The sequence below is a fragment of the Balaenoptera physalus genome (assembly GCF_965194825.1).
Source record: "Balaenoptera physalus genome assembly, contig: HAP1_SCAFFOLD_1780, whole genome shotgun sequence".
Taxonomy (NCBI): Eukaryota; Metazoa; Chordata; class Mammalia; order Artiodactyla; family Balaenopteridae; genus Balaenoptera; species Balaenoptera physalus.
Genome location: NW_028125023.1, coordinates 93,826 through 118,001, shown reverse-complemented (window position 1 = coordinate 118,001; position 24,176 = coordinate 93,826). Strand labels below are relative to the sequence as shown.

At 53.7% G+C, this 24,176-nt stretch overlaps 1 protein-coding gene and 1 long non-coding RNA gene across 17 annotated transcripts; both read left to right on the top strand.

The window, feature by feature from the left end:
• The first annotated feature begins 2,071 nt into the window (after window positions 1–2,071).
• On the top strand, window positions 2,072–13,444 carry LOC309654045. 3 transcript variants are annotated; one of them, XR_014259771.1, is made up of 5 exons: window positions 2,072–2,852; window positions 3,910–4,011; window positions 6,780–6,869; window positions 8,597–10,092; window positions 11,831–13,444. It is a non-coding gene; the product is annotated as an uncharacterized lncRNA (long non-coding RNA). The 3 variants fall into 3 exon arrangements; XR_014259772.1 differs by lacking the exon at window positions 2,072–2,852 and having other exon boundaries at window positions 2,860–4,011; XR_014259773.1 differs by lacking the exon at window positions 2,072–2,852 and having other exon boundaries at window positions 2,860–4,011; window positions 6,595–6,869.
• A 1,982-nt stretch (window positions 13,445–15,426) lies between these two features.
• ZFAND2A (zinc finger AN1-type containing 2A) lies at window positions 15,427–23,447 on the top strand. 14 transcript variants are annotated; one of them, XR_014259768.1, is made up of 8 exons: window positions 15,427–15,558; window positions 16,775–16,873; window positions 17,335–17,429; window positions 19,037–19,168; window positions 19,462–19,549; window positions 19,940–20,100; window positions 20,786–20,922; window positions 21,470–21,531. XR_014259768.1 is itself a non-coding variant. In XM_082478707.1 (7 exons), the coding sequence occupies exons 2-6, from the start codon at window positions 16,819–16,821 to the stop codon at window positions 20,074–20,076; spliced, it is 507 nt and encodes a 168-aa protein (XP_082334833.1). In that variant the 5' UTR covers window positions 15,427–15,558; window positions 16,775–16,818; the 3' UTR covers window positions 20,077–20,100; window positions 22,869–23,447. The 14 variants fall into 14 exon arrangements, 8 of the variants coding, with proteins under 8 accessions (XP_082334833.1, XP_082334832.1, XP_082334829.1 ...); XR_014259769.1 differs by having other exon boundaries at window positions 20,752–20,922; XR_014259770.1 differs by having other exon boundaries at window positions 20,426–20,922.
• Window positions 23,448–24,176: the final 729 nt, after the last annotated feature.

The following is a 24,176-nucleotide window of genomic DNA, read 5'->3' as shown; positions in this document are numbered from 1 at the left end:
AGAACACTCAGAGAAGTGGACACGCCTACGTGGCCCCGTTAATACTTGGGGATTGAAAATCTCATCATGCCAGTGGCTCATCTGGTCTCAGCCGGTAGTCGTTTCCCCAAGTATATAACTGTAGGTGCAGAGCTGGTAATTGGAAGAACCCTAACTTTGGTTCTTTGGCATGTATGGAACTGTCATAAGACAAAAAGCCCAGGAGATGCCCTTGCCACTGTAGCGCCCTTGCCAAGACAGTAGATCCAAATCATGATGCATTCCTGGGAGACTGCAGAGATGAGATTTAAAGGATAAAGGGGGTGGTTAGCAGTCCTCACTGTGTCCCCATTTAAATAATTATTCTGGGACTTCCCTGGTGGTGCAGTGGTTAAGAATCCGCCTGCCAATGCAGGGGTCATGGGTTCGAGCCCTGGTCTGGGAAGATCCCACATGCTGCAGGGCAGCTAAACCCATGCGCCACAACTACTGAGACTGCGCTCTAGAGCCCGCGAGCCACAACTGCCCGTGTGCCACAGCTACTGAAGCCCATGCGCCTAGGGCCAGGGCCCGTGCTCCGCAACAAGAGAAGCCACCATAATGAGAAGCCCACGCACTGCACAGAAGAGTAGCCCCCGCTTGCTGCAACTAGAGAAAGCCTGCACACAGCAACAAAGACCCAACGCAGCCAAAAATTAATTAATTAATTACAAATAATTATTCTGGCCCTACAGAAACAAAATCAATGGTGAAAGCTGGCAGTGGTCTACAGCAAACCTGCCTCAGGAGAAGCCCCCAATACAGCTTTGTAACAGACGTGTCTTTGCTGGAGAAGAGTCACTCAGTCTCGGTGCGTGATTTCAGCCGTCGTGCTGGTGAATGCGTTCTGCTCCGTCCCTGTCTGCAGGGAGGATCACACGTGGTCCACGCTCGCGTGCTGAGGACAGCAGCCTGCGTCTGGAGTGTGGCACCAGGGCGGCGCTCACTCTCCCATCCTTATAAAGGAGGCCAAGGGGACCTGGGCCAGCAGGACCCTCTGCAGACCATCCCACTGGTCCACTGTATCAAAGGCATCGTGTGACCAGGGCCAGATGAGCAAGAAGTGGCAAGTGTGCTGGAGGCCTTGGCAAGACCCCTGCTCTGCAGAGGGTGGGAGAGAAGCCCTGTGACAATTCAGAGGGTCAGCACAGCAGGGAGATTTTCAGACCTCTCTTAGTCTGGAGCATGTTGAAAAGGCCTTCCAAAGTCAAGTCTTGCACCTGGTTCCAGAGGGAGCATATTTTGTGCTCCTTCGTGTATTTGGGTGACACCAAATGTTGCCAGCTTTGAGGGCTCAGAGCAGCAAAGGGCTGCAGCAGCCCTGCCACTGGAACTGCACAACCTGGCGGAGCCTAGAGCCCCGGGTATCCGGGGTCAGAAAGGACATCGTCTGGAATTCACGACTCGCCCAACAGGAGAATCCCAGTGCAGACTCCCAGGGTTCTGCAGCGAGGCTGGTTGTGCCCCTGCTTCCACGTCACCTGCAGCAGAGACCCCCGCCAACAGCCCTGACGGAGAGGGGACTTCCCACCAGGGACACACAGCGCCTGCAGCCAGAGCTTCCCTCAGGGGATGGATTCTGTGGGATTCTGTGGGACCCAGCAGTGGTCCTTCACAGGGTGGGGGGTCCGCGTGGGACAGGCTCCCGCAGGCTCCAGCGGCCGTGCCTCTCCCCCAGCCCCCACCTGGGGTCACGTGAGGGACCTCTGCGACCCGCTGATGGAGGAAGAAAAGGCTACCCCTTGGGCCACGGACCGGCCGCTCAGTACCAGGTGCAAGTGAACGTGGGTGGCCGCCACGCTCCAGCCCACTCACCGGCGGCCCGGAAAGGTGGGGGGGTCTCCCCGTGGACAGAGTCTCAGGCAGCAGAGCTGGTCATCCAGGTCATGGTCCTCCAGGTGGGGTGAAGAACAGCAGCCCAAGGTGAGACCACCCCTCGGCTCATGGGTGGATGTCAGTGGCGTGGTCTGGTCAGGGTCCTGGGAGAGATTGGATGCTCATGTCAAGGTCTGAGAAGAGGCACGTGGGCAGACCGCTGGAGGGGGGCATAGACACAGGTCACACGTGGTCCCCCGTGGATGGCATCCACCACAGAGGAGGCCTGATAACCAGGAGCAGAGCGGCTTGGCCGGCAGGTGGCCCGCGGACGGGGCACGTGGAGCAGGGGTGGAGGGCGTGCGGCCCCCAGTGCGGGCTCCCTCTGCACAGCTGCTCCCCATACAGCCCCGACACCACGCCTCCTGCCAGAGGCCGCCTGCTCATCTCTGGGAGGGGGTGGACACGTGTTCCTGGGGGTCTCACCTTTCCTGTGGTAGAGCCTCGGTGCCACTGCTCAAGGGGTTGCAGGTGTTTGAGCCACTGATGCAGGACCCCCTGTAGCACCTAAGAGGAGGGGCCCGTGGCCACCAGGGCACCGCAGGACACACGGGTCCTGTACCGAGGCTCATTGCCCTGAAGCCCCTGCCCTGACAGTGGCAGAATGGCCTGGTAAGTTACCGCTACAATTAGTGTCTGTTTTATAGTTTCAGTTGCTGGCAAAGAAGGACACAGGAGCGCTTTCCAAAGAACCACCCAGGGGTTGCTGGTGCTGCTGGGGCCTTGGTGGGGGGCTGGCAGGGGCTGCTGCCCAGCGGGCTCGCACCTGCTTCCCCTGCCCCCCTTCTGAGCACACGCTTTCACCCGTCCCCCGTTGCTTCTTCCCCTCAGGCAGAATTCTCTAGATCGAATCACAGTGTCATGAAATGGCCAAATCAACGCGGTTCAGCTTGGCATGGGCTTGGCTGTCAGCGACAAAGAGACAGGACGATTCCTGATCTCAAAGGAACAAAGTCTGCGTAAGTAACACTGGGAGTGAACCTGAGTCCCTCTGGGGAAAATGTTGAGGGTCAGGACCTTCCTTCAGATCTCAGACCCATGAAGACTATTTCCCTCCAAGACTGTGACACCCAGGGCAGACGGGCACCACCGGCAGTGGCCACTGACCGCTGGCATCGCCGAGATCTGCTCCAAGAGTCTTGCATGAGAGGAGTGGTGCTCTTGGAGGGTCCACATGCTCTCCCTCTGTTCACGCTGCATCCACAATAGAGACCCCTCCTTCCCTGCACCTTTGTCAAAGTCCTACATCCCTCCCCAAGGTCCACCTCATCCCACCACCTCCCAAGGCAGCTCCCTGGATGGCTCCAGCCAGGGACGTGCTCCCCTAGACGTGACATCCTGGTCACTGGTCTCTGTCATGCATCTTCTCTGCACCAGGCGCTGCTTTGGGTTGGACTGTCTTTTTTTTTTTCTTTTTTATTTAATGTACATGTTTTCACTCTCCATGAAGCTTACAAGCTCAAATCTTATGCTTTTCCCCACCCCCGACAGCACCCACCAAAGTATGTTGTATGAGCAGGTCTTCAGCAGACCCCTGGCTGGGGTGGCCTGAATGTCCCAGCTAGGTTAAAGGGTGATGTACAGCCCTCCCTTAGGTGTGGCAACCAGAACAAATGACAGCCCTCCTCTTTCTCCAGGCTGCACTGGAGATCAGGTCTCTCTCAATTTCAGACTAATATTTGTGGGAAAAAGAAACAATATTGCAGTCCTAGCCAATATGCATAGATTAAAATAATGAACAAATCTAGCAGCCAGCCAGCCAGAGTTATTCCACAGAAACTTCGCTGCTGCCTTCAGAATGGAGCTGCCAGGGCACAGGCAGCTTTAATATTTAATGCAGTGACTTGGGGGTATCAGAGGGGCCAGGCCAGGAAGGGAATGTTGCATTACTGGGAAACCAGGCTGGTTATTACTTATTCAGAACCCACGCAGGAACCAACAAAAAGATGACAAAAAGATGACTTTGCATCTTTGCTCTTGGTCCTGGACTTTACCCTGTGTGCTCATGGACTTCAGACCAGGAATCCTGAGACAGTGACTTGTAGTGGCTCAGATTGGAACAACGTTTAAAAATCAAGAACAACACTGTTGATGTGGAAATACCATCAGTGATATAAGGTGAATATTGAAACTGTCAATGAAAAAAATTAATCAGCAGTTGATTTAAGAAATAGAAAATTTTGGGAATTCCCTGGGGGTCCAGTGGTTAGGACTTGGCGCTTTCACTGCCGAGGGCCTGGGTTCAATCCCTGGTCAGGGAACTAAGATCCTGCAGCGTGGCAAAAAAAAAAAAAAAGAGAGGGAGAGAATGTTATCTCCTAAGGAGGTCTGGTTAATGCAGATGCACAATACACACTAAAGGGGAGGGAGAAGGCCCAAACGGGCAAAGAAAAAATTTTAATTTCTATTGTCTGGCATAAAATATGAATTTTGTTTCATTAATTTCCCCCTATCTATCACTAATCTTTCGATATAAAGCATAGGTGATCAAATGTTTGGTCCCTCGATGATACGGTGGTTGTTTACCTGCCCTGGGTCCATCATGTCCCTTGATGTCAGATCTTAATAGTCCAGTTCTTTCTTTCCTTTTAAGGGGTTGTGCTAGTAAGATGTCTAGCAAGGACTAATGGTCAATTCCAAGTTGTCCAGTAGGATTTATGCCAATTTTATCTTGGATGTACATTGTACATGTTCATTAATTTATAGAGAACTATAGATGTGATCAAACTTGACAGTAGGAGTAATGATGTCATTAGTAAAGGTTTAAGCCAAGATCCTCCTAAACCAAACCATTTTCCTAGTATTTTTCCTAAACTGGGAAGAGGATCATTCAGAGTAGAAATCTGATTCTTCACGTGTCATAAGATGAGTTAACAAATATTGCAGCCAAATGGTCATACCGTTGGAAAATTCATAGAAAGCAGTGTGTTCACATTAAAGGCAGACTGACAGGGGCTGTTTCCAAGGCTATTTGTAGGTGACCCTGAGCCCAAGGGAAACCAATCGTTCATCTTCCTAACCAACCTGCATAAAGCCAAGACCATTAACTTGTTCCATAGGTCAACTGGGTCCTGTTAAGCACTATCCAATATTTAACATCTAGTGAACAAGTATTTATGGCCAAGTTCAGAACGGGTGTCATTAAATTGGCCAGGTGAGAGGGTCTCACATAGTGATATTGGTGGTAATGTTAGCTTGCATGGTGCTAGAGTTTCTTTCTTTTAAAATAAAATTTCATCCAATTAGAGCCTTGGGGAGGAGAAACCCACCAAGGCAACCTGGGAGTACTGGGCATAGGTAATTGGCCACAAACCCAGCAATCGGATTGATTTTTTGAAACTTGCCTAGGATTGAGGCCAAGGAAGAAATACATTTGGTTCATAAGGGAAGAGTGTGAGCAATTGTCAAAGTAATTAGCATACGGGCCTGGTCCAGCATCTTGGGTCAGCTGTCTACTTCAGATGTCGTCTTCTTCTTGTCCCGGTCTGGTAGTGCTGGTCTTAGTTGAAGTCACATGTCAGAAACAGGAATTGAAGTTCATTCAGGAGAGACCTGATATGGTACTTTCCAACATGGCTGTAAAGAGTCCTTTATCTGATGTCTTTTTCCAGTGAATAATCTCCTGGTTGTCAGTCATGGGGCATCTGATCTTCATCCAAAGACAGATTACTGTGATAAGCTTCAGAAACAAACTTAAAGTGTCTTCTAATAATTCAATCAAATTTTACAATGATATAACGTGACAACAAGGAGTTATCTGGGAAAGTAAGTCCCAGGCAGTAAATACAGACCTCGATTAACAAAACTAGAATTTAATAGCCACTGAAACGTAATCTTTTTCTCTTTAAAATTACCCTCATTTCTACCAAACATAGCCATATTAAGACTAATTTGTTTCCAGAATAAGTCTGGTTAATTGACCACATAGGCTCTTTTAAATTGGCTGTGCTGGAACTTTTCATAAGAAATCTCAGACTGAACTTTTAAAAGGTCTCTCAAGTCCAGAAAAGCCACACCGAGGGCTTGTCGCAGATTCCACCTGTGACATCTATAGATTTGGGTGAATTCCTCTCTTTTTGAGGTCCCCAAAGTGCCTTGAGATTCCTGTACCTATTAGGAGGGGGCCTTCCTTATTTACCTGATAAAACTGCTGGGAATCTAAGAGCTTCCAATTTCTGGAGGGATCAGGTAAAGAGAGAAGATAAATGTTTCAATTCTACTTACAAAGGTGTAATTCACCAAATTGCTGTAAGTCATAATTATCTTGAGGGGAAGGGTTTCCTTATATCTGGAAAACACAGATTAAAACCCAGTAATATTTCAGACAAAAACCAAAAAATTATAAACATATTCATCAGTTTGATCAGTCCTATGTGACTAATCCTTGATTTTATTCTTCTGTTAACAGTTTTATGAAGCCATCAGGTTTTCCATTAGAATTCTTTAATTTATTACCCAGTTCAGCAGTATGATCTGAAAGCTATCATAAACTTGTACTTGTCAAAAAGTCCTTTCTATGAATCTTTTTGAAGATGAAGCTTTTTTTCTTTTTTTTTTTTTTTTTGCAAAAGCATCAGAGTACAACAATAATTGGCTCTAATTGTGATCAAGATGTTTTTAGCTGCAGTTACAAAAGTTGTGGAATGTTGAAGTTTCGGGTTAACCTATACAGTTCTCAAGGTGCTTCCATGTCTCCCCCAGTAGTTACGAGGGGAAATACAGTCTCACTTCCCAGCAAGTAGAAAGGGCAGCTGCCCTTCCTGCTCGGCTCCAAGATACAGTGACTGGGTGCTTTTTCAACCGGCAGGCTTGCAAAGGAAACACGTCTTACTATCTGCAGACAGAGGCAGCTTCGTTTTCCACTTTGCACACTGAAATCATTTCAGATTGCCAGAATGTCGTTCAGGCAGCTCGGAGGATCCCGAACCCCAGCCCGCGACCGCTTCCCCGGCGTCAGCATTCCTGGAAACTAGGAGGTAAGCGCTGGTAACACTGCTAACAGAACTGCAGGTCCCGTCTGGGTTCCCACTTGTCCACTCATGCGCGGCGGCCCAGGCTCCCCTGCCTGCCTTCCACGGGCAGCACGTCGAGGAGGCACACAGCCCACAGCAGGGTCTGCAGGGGCTGGGACTGGGCCAAAGACTCCTCGTGGTGGGAAGAGGAGAACTTTGATCCACTCCCGTCACATGAGTGACCACCAAATGGAAAGGATGTGATCCCTGAGCAGCCTTGGTTGCTCAGTCAATGGACGACTGACTCTGAAAGGAGGTTTAAGAAGTCCTTACAAGGGTGAGTGTTTTGACCCCGCTCTCCACGCTCCATCACTCTTCTCTCTTCTAACATTGTATCTGCATTTCCGCTCATATACAGAACTTTACATGGACAATTGCCACTAAGCAGCCACTCACCCCTTCCTGTTGGGGACTCAATAGGCTCCGAACAAAGGGTTCTGCAGGCTCGCCTTTTCTGACAATACTTGGAGGATATTGGAACTGAAGCCCTTGCACCGGTTTATTATCAAATAATGGAGTAGGCAAGAATCATGTGACCCAGATTCTGGGATAAACGGGGTCCCATAAGCTAGATAACATCACATCACAAAATTAAGAGTTAGAAAAAGAAAACATTAGGTCATCTCTGCTGCGTTCAGCTGCTTCCTGCTCGCTTGGGGACCTGAACGAGTTTATTTTTATTCCACGGGGCTTCTGCTTTCTTAAAAATGTGTCGTGAGGCAAATCATGTATTGCATCTCCTGCAGTTTATCATATAATCACTTTCCAGAATTAAATTCTCTGTCTAGCTGACTTTGTGTCTATGAAATATTTGTGCTCCGCACCGAGTCTAGGGGGTACAGAGGTTGGTTTCTGTTGGCAATTCTATCCACGTAGCAATCTCCCCCTGAGACTCTCAGGTTTCCTAGGAAGATGTCAGGGAGAGGTCAGAGCATCTCCACTGTCCAAGGCCACAGCCCAGGCCCGCAGGGGGAGCATGCCCCCCACCCCCGAAGCACGCACTGTTCACTAGAGACCAGGGCTCCCAGGACAGGCTCCAGTAGGAAAACCGGCCTCATTCGGGCTGTACTCATCACTATATCCGTTATGACGCCATAACATGCAGACGTATATGTGGCTACTCAGAATTTGAGAGACATCTGCCTTCCCGGGGTGGCCGTGCCGAGACCTTCCCCGAGGCCTTATGGGAAAGTCTTAAGTCATCAGAGCATTGCTCTCTGGTTTTGCCACCTGATGGCACCTGGTTACCACAGCGAGGTGCGTAAGCGTCACCTGCAAGGGGTTAAAGGGCACAGGAGGCTTGTGGTCTGACCTCAAGAAGAGTGTCGAAGGGACTTCCCTGGTGGTCCAGTGGGTAAGGCTCCCAATGCAGGGGGCCTGGGTTCGATCCCTGGTCAGGGAGCTAGATCCCACATGCATGCCACAACTAAGAGCCCGCACGCTGCAGCGAAGATCCCATGTGCTGCAACTAAGACCCAGTGCAGCCAAAATAAATAAATATTTAAAAAAAAAAAAAAGTATAGTGTCGCTGAGAGAGCAGGCGCCCTGCGCCCACCCCCCCCCCCCGCCCCCGCCCCCGCCCCCCCCACCCCGCAGCCTGGCCTCTGCCCCCGCCCCGCAGCCTGGCCTCTGCCTCCGCTACTTTCCGGCGGGTCGTTTCCCCTCAGCAGCGATTTCCGTTCCTGCTCCAGGCACGTGGGGGCCTGCACGCCTGGCCCCTGCGGTTGGCCGGGGCCACTGAGCTGTGAGGCTCGCCTGTAGGGGACCTGATGGCCAGCGTGAGGCCCCAGCGCCGTGGCTTCCTTTCTGCCGAAGCAACTAGCGATGAGGCTTCCGACAGCGGTGGCTCCATCCTCCCGGGGCTCCATCCTCCCTCCCGGGGCTCCATCCCCCCGGGGCTCCATCCTCCCGGGGTGAGGGCGGCGTGGAGCAGAGCCTGTCTGAGCACTGAGGACGCGAAGCCTGGGCGAGACATAAACCTTGCTGTTTCCGGTGGCGTCTGTTCCGCAGTGTGACCCAGCCTGCCCCGAGAGCTGCACCGTAAGCAATGACCTTCCCAAAGGTCATCCATGTCCTTCTGGCCAAACGCCTGGAAGGATCTCCACCCCCCTGGATTTCAGCCAAGCGTTTGGCACTTGGTCCCCTCCCCTCCTCCTGAATCTCCCACAGCTTCTTTCTGTTTCCTCTCCCTCCCGTGGCCTATCTGCCACTCGCCTAACACTCAACTCTGGTCATTTCTCACTCTCTTTTCTGGAGACTTTATCCATTGTCTTGGCGTCAAGTCAGATTCCAACTCTAATTCCGTGTTCTCTCTATTCGTACAGCTTCTCCACAGCTCAAGGTGACCCGAAGCAGACTTATCTCGTCTCCAAACTGCTACTCTCGGTCACCTCCCTGTTCCTGCCGGCTCCTCTGCTTCCCCAAGCCTGAGACTCGGGGCGCCCTCCTCCTTCCGTCCTCCATGCCCATCAGCCAGGAAGTTCTGCTGAGAATAGACCCCTTTCCTTCCACCTCCTCCGCACTAGTACCCGCAACGGCTCAGGACGAACTAACAGACCTGAGCTCCCCTCTGAGCCTCTCGATACGTCCTGTACCTGAGCCCCGGCCTTGTCTCCCGAACATCAGTCTCACCTGTCGATCTCCTGGACCACGTCCTGCCTTCCTCCCCGTCAGGTGGGGCTCAGGTGTCTCTGTCTGTGTCCGCTTAGCTCGACGTCAAGCACTGAGCGTCCCTCTCCAGTCTTCTCGCCCTCTCCCTGAATCGCCACCTCGCTGCGAACGGTGGACGCGTTCACTTCACGATCCCAGCCTCCTGGCCCATCCTTCATCTGTTATCGGCACCATTACACTGGAGGAAGGTCCCTCCCCACTGTGTGTGATTCTGGTGGGCTGTCTACCAGGGGCGGCAGTGGCCACATCAATTACACGCGATGCAGGAGACTTCGTCTTCTAGTTTTCCTGGCAGAGTCCCTGCGTGTGCCTGTTGTCCCAACAGAGTCACCAACAGCGCCCCGTTTTCACTCTGAAAAGCGTCTCAGCATCACGTGTTGCCACCTCACACGTGACCCACGAAAGCACGTCAGCGTCCACCCTAGGACTCTGGCACGGATGCTGGGAGACGGTCGCTCACTCTGCTGGCAGCTCCGTCCCCACCACACAGAGTGGAGGGGCTTTCAGAGGTGAGGGCGTCCAGGGCCCCATCTGAGTTCCTGGATCCGAGCACATCTTGAGGCCAGGAGCCTATACACTCCCCCTTGGGGAAAGCCTGTTTTGAGGGGGTTCCCGTCACCCGCAGTCAGGAGTCCTGCTGACACAGCTCTGGCTTGGGCAGCCCCCCCCTCCCCAGCCCACCACCCCACCTTCGAGGGCCGGCAGGAGCCCCCCACCCGTGAGCCCTTCCTAGACACTTGGCTTCACTCTTTTTTTTTAAATAAATTTATTTATTTATTTGTTTTTGGCTGTGTTGGGTCTTCGTTTCTGTGCGAGGGCTTTCTCTAGTTGCGGCAAGTGGGGGCCACTCCTCATCGCGGTGCGTGGGCCTCTCATTATCGCGGCCTCTCTTGTTGCGGAGCACAGGCTCCAGACGCGCAGGCTCAGTAGTTGTGGCTCACGGGCCTAGTTGCTCCGCAGCATATGGGATCTTCCCAGACCAGGGCTCGAACCCATGTCCCCTGCATTGGCAGGCAGATTCTCAACCACTGCACCACCAGGGAAGCCCTTGGCTTCACTCTTTCAGGCTCGCCCTGGGACACTGTTACTCTCTGAGTCCCAGTGATCACCGCCTCTGGCCTGCAAGCTCACAAACACAGTGTTCAGACTTAATGCCCCATTGTTTCAGGATGGGGGTCCTTTTTTCCTCCAAGATTGAGACTGTAAGCTCATGGGAAGAGACAGGGACCCAGTTGAATCTTTCTTATATTTTCCTGAGGCCAAACAGGGTGCTGTGCACACAGCGGGCACCCAATAAATATTTGTTGAGGATATGAATTATAAACGTAAGGGTAATATTGACTGTGTGTCCAGGCCGAGGAGAGAGAGTCCTGGGGGAAGCGGGCAGCAGAGAGTCGCCTGTTTAAGCAGCTGGACACGCAGGCGGGCAGGGAACAGGTTTCATCCTTTCTTCAGGCATAATGGCTTCTCCTGCCTGTACCCCGCTTCCTTACCGCAGACACCATTCTGTCCCCTCTGCTCTTCACCCCACTTCAGCCTGCCTTGTGCCCCTACCTCTGGGGCCGCTCTAAAGGCAACAGTGACCAACGTGTGACCGACGTGTCACAAAACACAGACACGCAGGCTTCCCTCTGTCCCCCGGCAGCAGGAGGCAGGTGACCCATGCGCCCTCCCAGGTTCTCTCTCCTCCCTCGGCTTCCACGAGGCCTTCCTCTCATTCCTGGTCAGCTAGGCCTGCGCATCTTTCTCTGATCTTGAAACGCTGGATTTTGCTAAGGCAGACCCTCTCCTCCTCCGCGGGTGTCCTTTCCCGAGGCAATCTCGGCACTTATGGATTTAATTGCCACCTTTATGCTGTCGATTTCCAACGTTGTTTCTCCAGGCCAGACCTCTTCTCTGACTTCCACTCATGTATCCATGTGCTTATTTGCCAACTTCCCCCTTTTGTCCCATAGCAGATACCGATACATCCTAAATTGAAACATTTTTTTCCAAGTGTCAGTAAGAATGCTTTGGCTACAAAAAAAATTGTCTCAGGTTACAAGAAGTCCAGAGGCAGGGAAATTGATAGTCAGCTCAACAATGTAATCAACGACCCAGGTTCTCGCCACCTTTCTGCGCTGCCGTCTCTGTTTGACTTGATCCTTAAGCTTTGCCCTTCGTGTTAAGGAGAAGGCCACTATTTTCAAGCGTCACAAAAAATCCTTCTAGAAGAGGGCTATGTCCTAATGGATGTCTCTCTTTTACTAGGAAAGAAATCTCCCAGAAGCCCCTCTCCCTGGACCACATGCTGATGCCCTGCCTACAAGGGGAGCAGTGAAGGTGGGTAAGGCTTCTGTGTTTCCATGGTTTCCATGGTGACTGTCATCTCTGTCACCTGGACTGCAGCCGCAGCCTCTTACCTGCTCACCCAGCTTCTGCTCCGGCCTCTCCCCCATCTGCCTGTCTGCCACAAACTGCGGATGAACACGTTTTAAAGTACAATGTGTGCAGCCGGTATAACGTCAATGTGTTTTCTCTTCTCCATCAAGACTAGGCCCTGGGACTTCCCTGGTGGCGCACTGGTTCAGACTACACGCTCCCAATGCGGGGGGCTTGGGTTCAATCCCTGGTCAGGGAACTAGATCCCACATGCATGCTGCAACTAAGAATTCGCACGCCACAACTAAGGAGGCCGCGAGCCGCAACTAAAGACCCAGTGCAACCAAATAAATAAATAAATAAATATTTTTTAAAACACAAAAAAGGCTAGGCCCTGCAGTGACACTCATGGCTCCACGGAAGGGTCCGTCTAGACCAAAGAAATCGTTGCTCAGATTTGAGTTTTAAACCTAAACTTTTAAGAGCTCATAGCAAGCCTTAGTCTTAGAAGCAAGGCTTTCAAGGGAGAGGAAAGGGAACCATGAACCAAAGTTTGTGAGATTCACCCTTAGAGCAAGAAACCCAAGGCGATGATGTGAGAGAAATGCCCCGCAGCATAAGGAGGACATTACTTCCAGGCCTGGGGAGAGATCTGACGGGCTTTGAAAGGGAGGACGCCAAGCTTGTCATGCTGCCTGGGTCCCTGAGAAGGGAGCCCGGCTCATCCTGCAGCCCTCAGGTGTGGGACTTGCAATGATAAACAACCTGGGCTTGGAGGGGGTGCTCTGAAGGCGTGGGGCCCCCCCCTGTACCTCTGGGAGAGGCGCGCACCTTCTCTGCGCCAGCACAGGGAGACTGCGGTGGAGGGTGCCCGGGGTGCAGCCAGGCAGGGAGAGGGCCTCAGCTGGTGCCCCAGAGCCGCGGTCCCCGCGCACAAGCTAGAGGAGCTCCCCAGCCCCGCGTGCCCTGGCGTGGAGGGCGGAGAGGGCCACTGAACCTGAAACCGGGGGTCAGGACAGTGCACGTGATAAGCTTGGGATGAGAGGTCACGACGGAAGTCCTGACACGGGCAGCAGGTGCTGGCACCTGACCAAAGGCTGTGGACAGGTCATCACCCGCAGAGGCCAGAGCCTCCACCCTTCACTGCCACGGGGTTACATGCGCATCTCCGAGCCCAGGCGCCATGGAGGGAGACGGGAACGAGGGATTGTAGGAAGAAGGCTTGAAATGACTGCGGTTTGAGCTGGACAGTGACCAAGGTCACCAAAGCAACCGGATCTGAACAGACCGGTGATGGGACAGGGCCCATGTCTGCCGGCGGCAGGCGTCTGGGACTCCAAAGGAAAGTGGAGCTCAATTTTAGAAAACTGAGAAAGTTGCAATTATTTTTCGTTCAGCTGTGTAAAGTATGTGTACTTTATACATATTGTCTCCTGCCCACCCCTCAAGGTCATGCTTAAAACTTTTCAGCAATACCTCTTTGCACTCAAAATAAAGCCCCGAATCTTTTTCATGACGCTCTGGGTCCTATGACCTGGCACCTGGCTGCGTCTCTGTCCCCACCCCTGGCCGGTGGAGGTAGCAGAGGGGAGTTCGGAATGTGGACTTGGGGTGGGGTTTGAATCCTGGCTCCTCTTGGGCGTGTCCCTTGTCACCTCTGTGCCTCAGTCTCCTCGCAGGTAAAACAAGGGTCACAACAGTGAGCCGTTGGTGAAGGGCATTGTGGTCTCTTGATAGAGAATCATGTGTCTGGACACGTGCTCTGGCCTCTTCTCTCAAGTAGAACTTCTTGAGGTTTGCTAACTAAGGCTCCGAGGTCTGCCTCCCCTCCCGTCCCCCGGGTCACAGTAGTACAAGGTCCTTCCTCCCCTTTATCGTGATGTGGTAAATTACTTAGGTGGATGGTGGTCACCTAACTTACTGAGATGCTTTTGGCATCTCTCTTTGTATGAAGGCAGATGTTCAGTTAATGACAAAAACACTGCATTTAAAAATTCTGACTTGATGGTGTTTTGTTCTCACGACAGTTTGGTGTGGTCTTGGCTGGATCAGGACCAGGAACAGCAGAGGCGGGCCAAGTGCTCGCCTGTTACACCCCCAGGGTATCCACTCTCACATCTTCTCCTGACCTTCCCTGATGCTGGGTGTGAATTCTGGTTCTTCGGGTTAAAGTCAGGGTTAAAAAATAAATGGGGAAGGCAAATCATTCCCTTATAGTGGAATGCCAACTAATAAATGTAGAGGAAATGATGGAAATTTTTAAAAGCACTGTTTGGCAATGATCATCGTGATCCAGGCAGAAGCAACAGATGGAGTCAAGGTGGTCAGAGGTTCATGAAGAATAACACAATGGTGGAATCTCGGAATCTCTCCCTACAAGATACTAGTTAATTCACAAATGAAAAAGTGGAGAAACTTATCAAACATCGGGATGACGATGTCGTCAAGATTAACGTCACCCACTCTAGGAGGGGTTGCAATCCTGTGCCGGCGATGAGCGCAGTACCATTTCTGTGATGTAACCACCAAGAAAGTATGACCTGAGCCTGCTCCTGAGGAAACGTGGACGTACCCTGCCTGAGAGTCACGTTATATGAATTAAAGTCTGTGATCTTTAATAAAAGCTGTCGGGGACAGGAAGACAATGAACGGGTAATTGGTGACGGGCTCCTGGAGCACAGAGGAAAGAGGCATCGACGACACGGTTGGCAGAAACCTAAATGGGGTCTGCGGGTCGGACCTTAACATAGTGTCACCACTGATTTCCGGGCTGGGTGGCTGGAGTGGCCACGTAGGAAACACACGCGGGAGGATTGGGGGCGGGGGGGGGGGGGGAGGTGATGGGGCATCATGTCCACACCACGCTCTCACGTGGTCCAGAACAAGGGTAAGGAAAATGCGCACATACACGTACACACACACGGTCGATCCTTCATGGCTGTGGTTTCCACATCTGTGAACTTGCCCACAAGCTAAAGTTCATCTGTAACTGCAAAATCAGTGCCTGTGTGCGTGAGCGGGCTGGACGCACTTCCGGCGGAGCCTCGCGCCGGGTACCGGCCGCCCGCGCCCCCACCTCCGTGGCGCCCAGCGCGGGGTACCCTCCCTCCGCACCCCGCCCTGCCTGCCCTGACCGCCCTGACTCAGCGCCCCGCTCCGGGTGCCGGCCCAGTGCGCCTGCGCAGAGCCGCCTCACCGTGACTCCTCAGCCCAAGAAGCCGCCGGACTGTTCGAGAAGAGGCGAGGAGTGGGCGGGCCGACGGGACCGCGGCAGGCGCGATTGGTCGGCCTAGCGGTGACGTCCAGGGGCGCGCCGGGAATGCCTGGCCGCGGAGGGCGCGATTGGTCGGCTCGGCAGTGACGTCGTCGGGGGAGCGCCGGGGACGCCCGGACAGCGGTTGGCCTCTGACCCGGCGGCTGCGAATAAATGGCCGGGAGGTCCGGGCGGTGCGATGCTGGGCTCTCCCGCGGACTCGGACCGGCCTCGGCCGTCGCTCGGATCCTGTTTTCTTCGTCCCTTTGGCCTTGTCCCCAGCGGCTGACCGCGGACAGGGAGACAGCTCTTGGTCTCTGCCACCTTCCGCTCCCCTCTGCGGCTGCCCAGGCCTCCGACGAGGGCCAGGTACGGGGCCGGCCTGGGGGTGCCGGGCGGGGGTCGGGCGGGGCCGCGAACCTCGGACGGGCAGGGCGTTAGTGTCCTAGCAGAACGGGGCTCTCACACCGCGGCTGCGGCGCTGAGAGCGCGACCACGTCGGGATTGAGTTCGGCTTCTCGTCGGTCCTCGATCGATTGATTTCCGAACGTCTGCTGGGCGTTGCTGATCCAGGATGGGCAGACCCGACCTGGGCCCTGCGCTTCGCGGAGCCGAGAGTAGGGAACGAAGCTGCAGTGGGGAGCCGAGCGAGTGGGTCCTGGGAAAGGAATTATAGAGCAGAGGAAACGCGGTTTGGGTGGGGCCAGGTGAGGGTGTTAGGAAAGGCCCTGAGTGACGCTTTAAACCGGGCCCTGAGGGCGTGAGCGGATGTCAGCTGTGGCCAGAGTATCCCAGGTACCCGGGACGCTCCCGGGAGCGGGAGAGCTGATGGGCAGGTCCGGAAGAGGCTCTGGGGACGTGAATTCTGGGAGGGACAAGCGTTTTGAGAGGTTTGGTGGGTACCGGATCACGGAGGGGAGGGACCCTGTGAGGCGTGCCGTGGACTTCAGTTTTCTCTCAAGTGCAGTGACATCACTGTTTGTCCACCTGTTTTCCACTGGTGAGTTAACGACTTCCCCTTCCCCTGGTCAACTCCCGGTTGATTGTCAGTAAGGAATAAATTCTGAGTAAAATTCAATGCATAAGGGAGTTAAAGAGAGCAACACGGGACTGAGTCGAATGTCCCCGGGAGAGTGTAGTTAAGTAACGTGATTTAGCACCTGCTAACAGAGTTTTATATTCAGTAGATGAAATTGCGATTTAAAGTTCACCGAGGCTGTAACTTTCCCTAGTAGCTGTGTAATTGAATGTGGGACGTCCCTGTCAATATGAGTCAAAATATGGATTAATGAAAACTTAAATTCGCGTTGAGCTTGATAAACTAGGAATTAAAAGAACTGAAAAACAATCTGTCTCCTAAGGGGGTTGATTCTGAAAGAGCTTGTACTTACGCTAAAACTCCCATTTTCTCTTTGCTGAAAGACAAGAATTTGTGACACTTAGGCCCCTGCGGGAGCCCAGATGACTTGGGCGTTTAATGCTCCCTGCGGTGTTTGTTTACTTATATCAGCTGTGCAATATAAACCCTGGTGACTGAAATTCACACCATCTTTGCTTTCCTCCTAATTATTTCTAATTCTTGCAGGTGACATTTCACTCTGTCATCTGTGTTTTGGACATTTTCTCATAATGGAGTTCCCTGATTTGGGGAAGCATTGTTCAGAAAAAACTTGCAAGCAGCTAGGTAAGCACTTCTAAGAGAACATTAACAGAAAATGGGTGTCTTGTCATTTATTTGGGAGAAGAACTGGCCATTGTCTTCATTAGCTGTTGTTCTCTGGGCCTTGGCCTTTCTGGCTTTTCAGTAATGAGATGCTGGCCTGAGGTTTTGGTTCTGTACAGCTAGGTACAAGGCTGGCTGCCAGCACGGAGTGGATTTAAATGCTCTGCTTAGATACGTGGTGCCACGTGAGGTGGGATCTCTTGGGAAAGGATAGCTATGCCAGTTCTTCAGTGTTGCTGGCGTTGTCAAAGTCATGGCCCCCAAGTTTTTTTCTCATGTGGTACCTCGAGGATGTATTTGAGAGGCATAATATGAACTCAGCAAAGGTAAATACCTATTTAATATGATCTATGATTCTTCTGTTCTAGTCTTTAAAACACTTTACTGTTTTTTGTGTGTTTTTTGTTCTTTTTGTTTTTTAGATTTTCTTCCGTTAGAATGTGATGCATGTAAACAAGATTTCTGTAAAGATCATTTTACCTACGCTGCACATAAATGTCCCTTTGCATTCAAGAAGGTAATTGGTCATACTTCATTCTAAAGATTCTCATCCTCACTCTCCAAAGCTGCGCTGCCCGAGATAGTGGACACTAGCCACGTGTAGATAAAACTTAATTAAAATTAAATAAATCTTAAAAGTCCTGTTTCTCAGTGACGCCAGCCACGTTTCAGGTTTTCAGGAGCCGTGTGTAGACAGAGCAGATGTGGAGCTTTTCCATCATTGCAGGAAGCTCTGGATGGCACAGCTCTAAAGCAACAGATTATTTTCCTGGAATCAAACTGTTGTATCTAAACCTTCAGAGCTTACTTTACGTGTTAAAACACTTAGTTCCTTTTATTCGACACACAGGGAAAAACAGCTCTGTCTTCATGGGGCACAAGACGCGCAGGGCAGCGCTTGATGGGGGCTCGAATCTGGGAAGAATTGTAAATGCTTGCTTATCTGGGTACCTTTGCAGCCTTGGCGTCCTCCCTAGGTGATTCAGACAGTTCGTGGTGGAAGCCGGAAGATGGCTGTAAGGAAACAGACTTGCCTAAGTCCAGAGGTTTAAGACCTTGGTTATTGACTTTTCAGGTGGTCCCAGCCTGAACTCACTTTGTTTTGGGTGCTTCAGGGAGCATTTTCGTGAGCTCTTCAGTCAGCACTCTGCTGCTTCCCCAGGGTGGCAGTTAGAAATGCGGGTGACAGTGCTACACCCTTTGACCGGCGTCGGCTGGGGTCTGGCCCTTTGCTGGTTCACGGGGGCAGGGGAGGGTGACTCACGGTCACCCGGCACCGGTGACCAGGCCGAACTACCTGGTCTGTTGCCTTGACCTTCCTGTGTCCCTGGATGGGGAGAGTCTGCCTAGAGGTGACTGAATGATGCTTTATTTCTTAACTTGGCCAACTTGCCAGCTGCAGGAGCACCCTGGGTGGCTTTCCAGCTCAGTTCCCAGACAGCTGGCATCGCGATTCTGTGATTACCTGTTACGCGCCCACATGTCACCTCAGTGTTCTTGAGCTAAATTAGCTCAGCTCCTGCCCTGGCCCAGAGGGATTTTAACCGTGCTGGGCGTTCCCTCCGGAGCCCCCCCAGTGCTGGGCTTGGATGGTGGTTCTGAGCCTGAGAGCTCAGCCTGGCCGCCTGCGCCCTTGAGCTAGTCTCCCTGCGTGGGCTCGGCGGAAGCTGCAGGGAGCGTCAGGAAGGCCCCTGGCAGGCGAAGGAGCTGAGGCTCTGCACGGCTGGAGGGTTTTCCTGGCAGCCCAACCCTCGAGGTGACTGGGCAGCTTCACTGCTCACTACCCGGTGCTGGACAGATGGCCCTGCTGCCCTGAGCCTGTCCTTCTGCATTGGTTCACCAGCTTCCTTCCTGGGCTGCGCTCGCCCTCTGTCTCAGGGTCGTTTCTGCGGGAGGTTAATAGTCTGTTTCTTCAGCTCTCCTGGGTTCCACTTACGGCAGCTGTCTTCCAGCCCTGGGGTGCCTTGCTGCTGACCCCCGTGCTAACCACGCTCCGCTCTCGTGGGGCTCGGACGTCAGTGTCTGTACCCTGCTTGCTTGTAAGCGTGCTGTACCGCCGTGCCTTTGTGTGTGTGCGCGAGTTTTGATTGTCTGAATCTGGAATATCATATGTGTTATTTTTAGGATGTTCAGGTCCCAGTGTGCCCACTTTGGAACAGCCCTGTCCCAGTAAAAAAGGGCGAGATCCCAGATGTGGTGGTCGGTGCGCACATGGATGGAGGCTGTAAACGTCACCCTGGGAGGAGGAAAGAGGAGGTGAGGGCGGAGTCTGCGTGAGCCGCGGGGGGCTGCTTTCTCCCCAGGGGAAAGAAGGTCAATTATCCAGCCAGGCTAATTAGTTTCCATAGTTTTGGTACAAAATAAAACCCTAACAACTGATCGGTGTTTTCCTGGGTTGTGAACAGCATGGGTTTTTACAGTTATATAAACATATTTCCTAAATATTAGGGTCTGTGTTAGGATTTGCTTTCGTTACAGGAATTCCTCCCAAGATGGAAAGTGGATGTGGTTTTCTAGAATCATTCTGTTAGTGTGTGGTTCTTCCTAAGCTCCGCCTGGGAAACGTCAAGGATGTAAAGTCAGACATGGACGTTCCTGCTTTGGCGGTGTCGGTGCTCGTTCTGACGTCCCGCATCTGTGCGTTTGGAGTCAGGAGCGGCCGCCCGCTCCACTGGGGCATCTGCCTCCCCCACGGGCCTGAGCTCCAGCTCGCGTTTGTCTCGTTCGCCCTGGGGTGGTGGGAGATGCCCGTCCCCACGGCGCGCTGCCCGCCGGGCTCCAGCACCCCGGCTGCGGCTCTCCTGGGCGTTCGCTGGCATCGGTGCTTTTCCCGCTTCCGCTGCTGTTCAGGGAGTTCCCGCGAGGGCCCGGCTGTCCTTGTCCCCGTGTGTGGCAGCTTCCGCCTGGCGACCCTTCAAGACCGGGAGTCGCCGTCTCCTCTGGGCTCCCGCTCCTTGGGACTGTACCTCCCGGGCCGGCCTCCTTTTTCCCCTCAAGTTCCCTTTTCTCTGTGTGACCCACGTGCAGGTGGTCTTTCCCACGTCGTGGTCAGTCGTGCCCACGCGCCAGGTCCGCAGCTGACCGCGCGCGTGCTCCTCCCAGCCACGCGGCCTCCACCCGGGTTCCGTGTCACCTGCGCTGCCTCTGCTGCTGTCGATTTCTGAGCCTTCGGGGATTCCGTGTCACAAGTATGCTGCTGCTTGACCCTCCCTGCCGGCTCACGGTTCAGCCTTTTCGTGTCTGCTGAGTCCGTGACTGCTCGCCCATGTGCTTTTCCTAAAACCCTGCGGCTGTTTCGGGCTTCCCTGGCGGTCCAGTGGTTAAGACTCTGCGCTTCCACTGCAGGGGGCTCTCTCCCCGCTCAGGGAACTAAGATCCCGCATGCCGCGTGGCACAGGCAAAAAAAAAAAAAAAAAAAAAAAGAAATTAAAATCTTGTGGCTGTTTTCTTTTTATCTTTTGCCCTTTGGGGTTCATCCTTTTTCAGAACATCTCTTTGTGGTCACTTTTATAGAACTTCAGGCGGAGTCAGAGCCGCCACCTGTGGTCACTTCTCCATCCTCAACCAGAGTCCAAGGAGACCCGGGTTGGACATGGCCCTTGGTAGATGGCCCGTGGCAGCTGGTGCACTCCTCGGACTGGAGACTCTCGGAGCCCTGCACGCGTCCCCAGGCTCAGCCCAGCACTGCACGCTCCCTGGGGCCTCCGGGTTTATTTGGGTGATTTCCCTAGGATGCGGGGTGCGCCGCCCCCTGCTGTCTTGGCCTTTAGAGCTTATCTGCAGGGCACTGGCTTCTGACCACCTTACCTCACGGTTTCTGTATGTTACACTAAATACAGAACGAATGCAATTATGACAAATTACCTGGAACAGGAGAGGGTGAAGTCTGTCCCTGAGCTTCCGTCCCAGACCCTCTGGTTGGAGCCCCCCGACCCCTTCCTGGCCCCATCTCCTCCAGCCCGTTCCTGCTGCACACGCTTGCCGTGCCTCCGAGCCTTCCGGAAGCTTTGGTAAAACCCTGTGCCTTCGCTCCGACCACGGCCCCGCCCATGTGCCCCTCCCCCCCAGGTGACCAGGTCCTCCTCCCTCCCGGCTCCACCCCCACTCCCCACCTTGCGCTGCCCCTCCTCGTCTCCCGGGCCTGCTGGCACCTGCACTGTTGCCACGCACTCGGGTCACTCGCCCTTCTTGGCCAGAGGGCTGCCCCCAGGCTGCCGGCCCCCCTCCTCCCTGACACTGTCACCCGCACAGAGTCGGAAGTGCCTGGGAGTTTATATCACCCGAAGACCCCGCAGTAACTAACGGCTGTGCCAGCTCCCCTGCCCCTGACGGGACACAGCCTGCGCCAGCTCACTCTAGGGCTGTGCGTGACGCCTCGTGCCTGGCCTCCTTCTCTCCCGTGTCCCCATCCCCCGCCCCCCCCGTCTTGTTTCTTTTCCTGGGAGTACCCCCCAAGCATCTTGCATGAGACCCCCAACTTAAAATGCCGCTTTTGTATTTACCACTTGTTAAAACCTTTCTGTCTCCTGAACTAGTATTTCCTTGTTTACCTGACAGAAAGACATCTCAGTGAAACCCCGGCGCCTTCATTCTGTTTAGCTAAGGACCGTTTCCAGTTTAAGTGCCGATGCTCTTATGGGGGGCGGGGGCTGGTTGAATGATTGCTCGGCGAGGCTGCCGGAACACTGAAGCAACTTGTCCGTTCTCAGATTTGCACGCACCGCTGCTCGAAAGAGGGCTGCAGGCGGAAGGAGATGCTGTGGGTGGCTCGCGCCGAGCGTCGCGGCGCCGTCTGCGTTCAGCACAGACACCCTCGGGACCACGGCTGCGCCCGCGGGGGCCCCCCTGCCAGCACGGCCGGGTGAGGAGAGGCCCGGCTCGGCCTGCCTGCGCTTGTGACGACCTGGACCCGTGTGGCACGCTCAGCTCTTGGTGTTGACCACTCGCTGTAGGGGTTTGGGGGAGTATGATCTTAATTAAAAGTGGATTCCAAATTGAAGCCGATTCTAGTCGTTGTTTGCTGGGACTGCAGTTCTGGAGCCAGAAGTGCCCGCTCCCGCGCGGGGCCACGGGGAGGGTCTCCCCCGGCCTCCCCCTCGCTGAGGGTGCTTCCGTAGGCGCGGGGTCCTCTGGCTTGTGGACGCATCACCCTGGCCTTTCACCTTCCTGCGGCGTTCTCCCTGTGCACGGTGCTGTCCAAGTGTCCCCTTTGCATAAGGACACGGGTCTGTGGGGTCGGCGCATGGCGAGCTCACCCTCCCTCCAAATAGGTCCTGGGTGTCGACTCCACCCCACCTTCTGATGGGGGCAGTTCAGCCCCTTCACCGGTTATTAACTGGGAGAACCTTCCTCGGGTCGGTGGACGCGTCTGCCCCCACCTTCCGTGGGTAGAAATGGAAGCCCGAGTCACCTGTCACTTCCACTCGGCTGTTTCTCACGGTGTCTGTGCCCGAGCCGGGCTGGGGGGTGACCTCATCCCTGCGTGCGTGGCTCTCGGCACCGGGAGGGGTTGGCTGAGCACTGACCTGACCCTTCTGCGCAGGTGCTCGGCGGCAAGGGCCTCGGATGCCGGGCCGTCGGGGGCTTCATGCGAGGGGCCAGGCGGCTGGCTGGCTCGGCGCTTCAGGTACTGGTGCGGGGGGCACGCGGTGTTGCTGCCGTTGTGTCAGGCGGGGCGGTTCTCTGTCCCGCCGAGCGGTCGTGGTGCGGCTCACGACTGGCCACCTGGAGCTCCGCGCTCCATCACGGCCGGACGGGGTGGAGGGGGGCGTGCGCCCGACCTTGGGCTTCGTCAGCCCCGGGTGCGCACGCAGGTCCCTCCAGCACAGGGTGACGAGAGTGACACTTTATAGCTGCTTTCTGAAGCACTGTGTTTGGCGAATGTCTTTTATACGATCACCCGCTTCTGGTTAATCAAGACAAACCTAAGAACATAAGCTGTTTTCTTTTCTTTCAGGTGGAGAATAAAGTGACGATGTGACTGTGTTCAAACTGGCCTCTTTCCGAACGTGATTTGCACTTTGTGGACACTTTTATGCTCTAGCACTTGCACACTTCCCACCGCGAGCAGCTCTGCCCTGAACTGAGCCGGTCAGGGGCTTCTGTCCCTTAACCTCTGTCCCTTAAACCACCGACGTGGATCTCACTGTGTCTTCCTCACGTGGCTTGTGTGGTGATCAGCCATCTGAGCCCAGGCACGGGGGCGGGACTACACCTTCCCTGTTAGGGGTCCTTGTCCGGAGGTGGCCCCCAGCCCGCCGCTCCTGTTCCACTGAGAGAACAGCCTGTGACCCTCTGACTGCAGGCATTGGGGTGACACCGAGGGCTTTGGGGCCTGTCAGGAGAGCCGTCCTCTCCTGGGACCTCAGGGAACCGGATGAAGAGAGATACCATCCCAGTCGTAACCCCGGGGCATCCAGCCGTGCGTTCCAGACATCCCACTGCTTGCGGATTAACAAAAATCCAAGCAGTTACTCTTTCTTTTTTGGTTTCATAGCCTCAAAACATAATGGTTGTGACCAGCTAGAGGGGTGGGATAGGGAGGGTGGGAGGGAGATGCAAGAGGGAGGGGGTATGGGGATGTATGTATACGTCTAGCTGATTCACTTTGTTGTGTGGCAGCAACTAACACAGCATTGTAAAGCAGTCATACTCCAATAACCATGTTAAATATACATATATGTAATGGGGGGTGTATTCAGTTCCCATTCCACAGGTGGGCTATCCAGCTCTTTCTACGCCCCGTCCTGTCAGTGGCGTTAGATCTGGACCCGTGGTTCTCCAGCTGCGCCAGAATCACGCGGGGGCCTGTTAGAGCAGTGCCACCGCCCCCCACCCCACCCCAGCAGAGTTCCTGACGCTGTGGGTCTGGGGACTACGTGAACGGAGCACTTTCTGTGGTCCAGGTCCAGTGCAGCGGTCACTGGCCACTAGGGAGCACGTGAAGCCAGCGTCCAGCGTAGCCGCAGAGCTGTTACCTTCATTCAGTTATTAGGAAACAGTGTTGAGTATGTCTAGAACATGAATATGTGAATCTGGTTTTTCAGCTGTAAATTTTATAAAATCTAAATACAGATCAGGTCTTTCTCATGTTAGGTTAATGTCCAAATTGAGACACTGGGTTTTGAAGTCAATGCCAAAAAAAAAAGTGAAATATCTCATTGTTAATAATATTTACAGGTCGAAACAGTATTTTGGATATGATGGATTAAATAAACATTAAATTGAGTTTTACCTGGTTTTGTTTTGTTTTTTAATTGTGGCT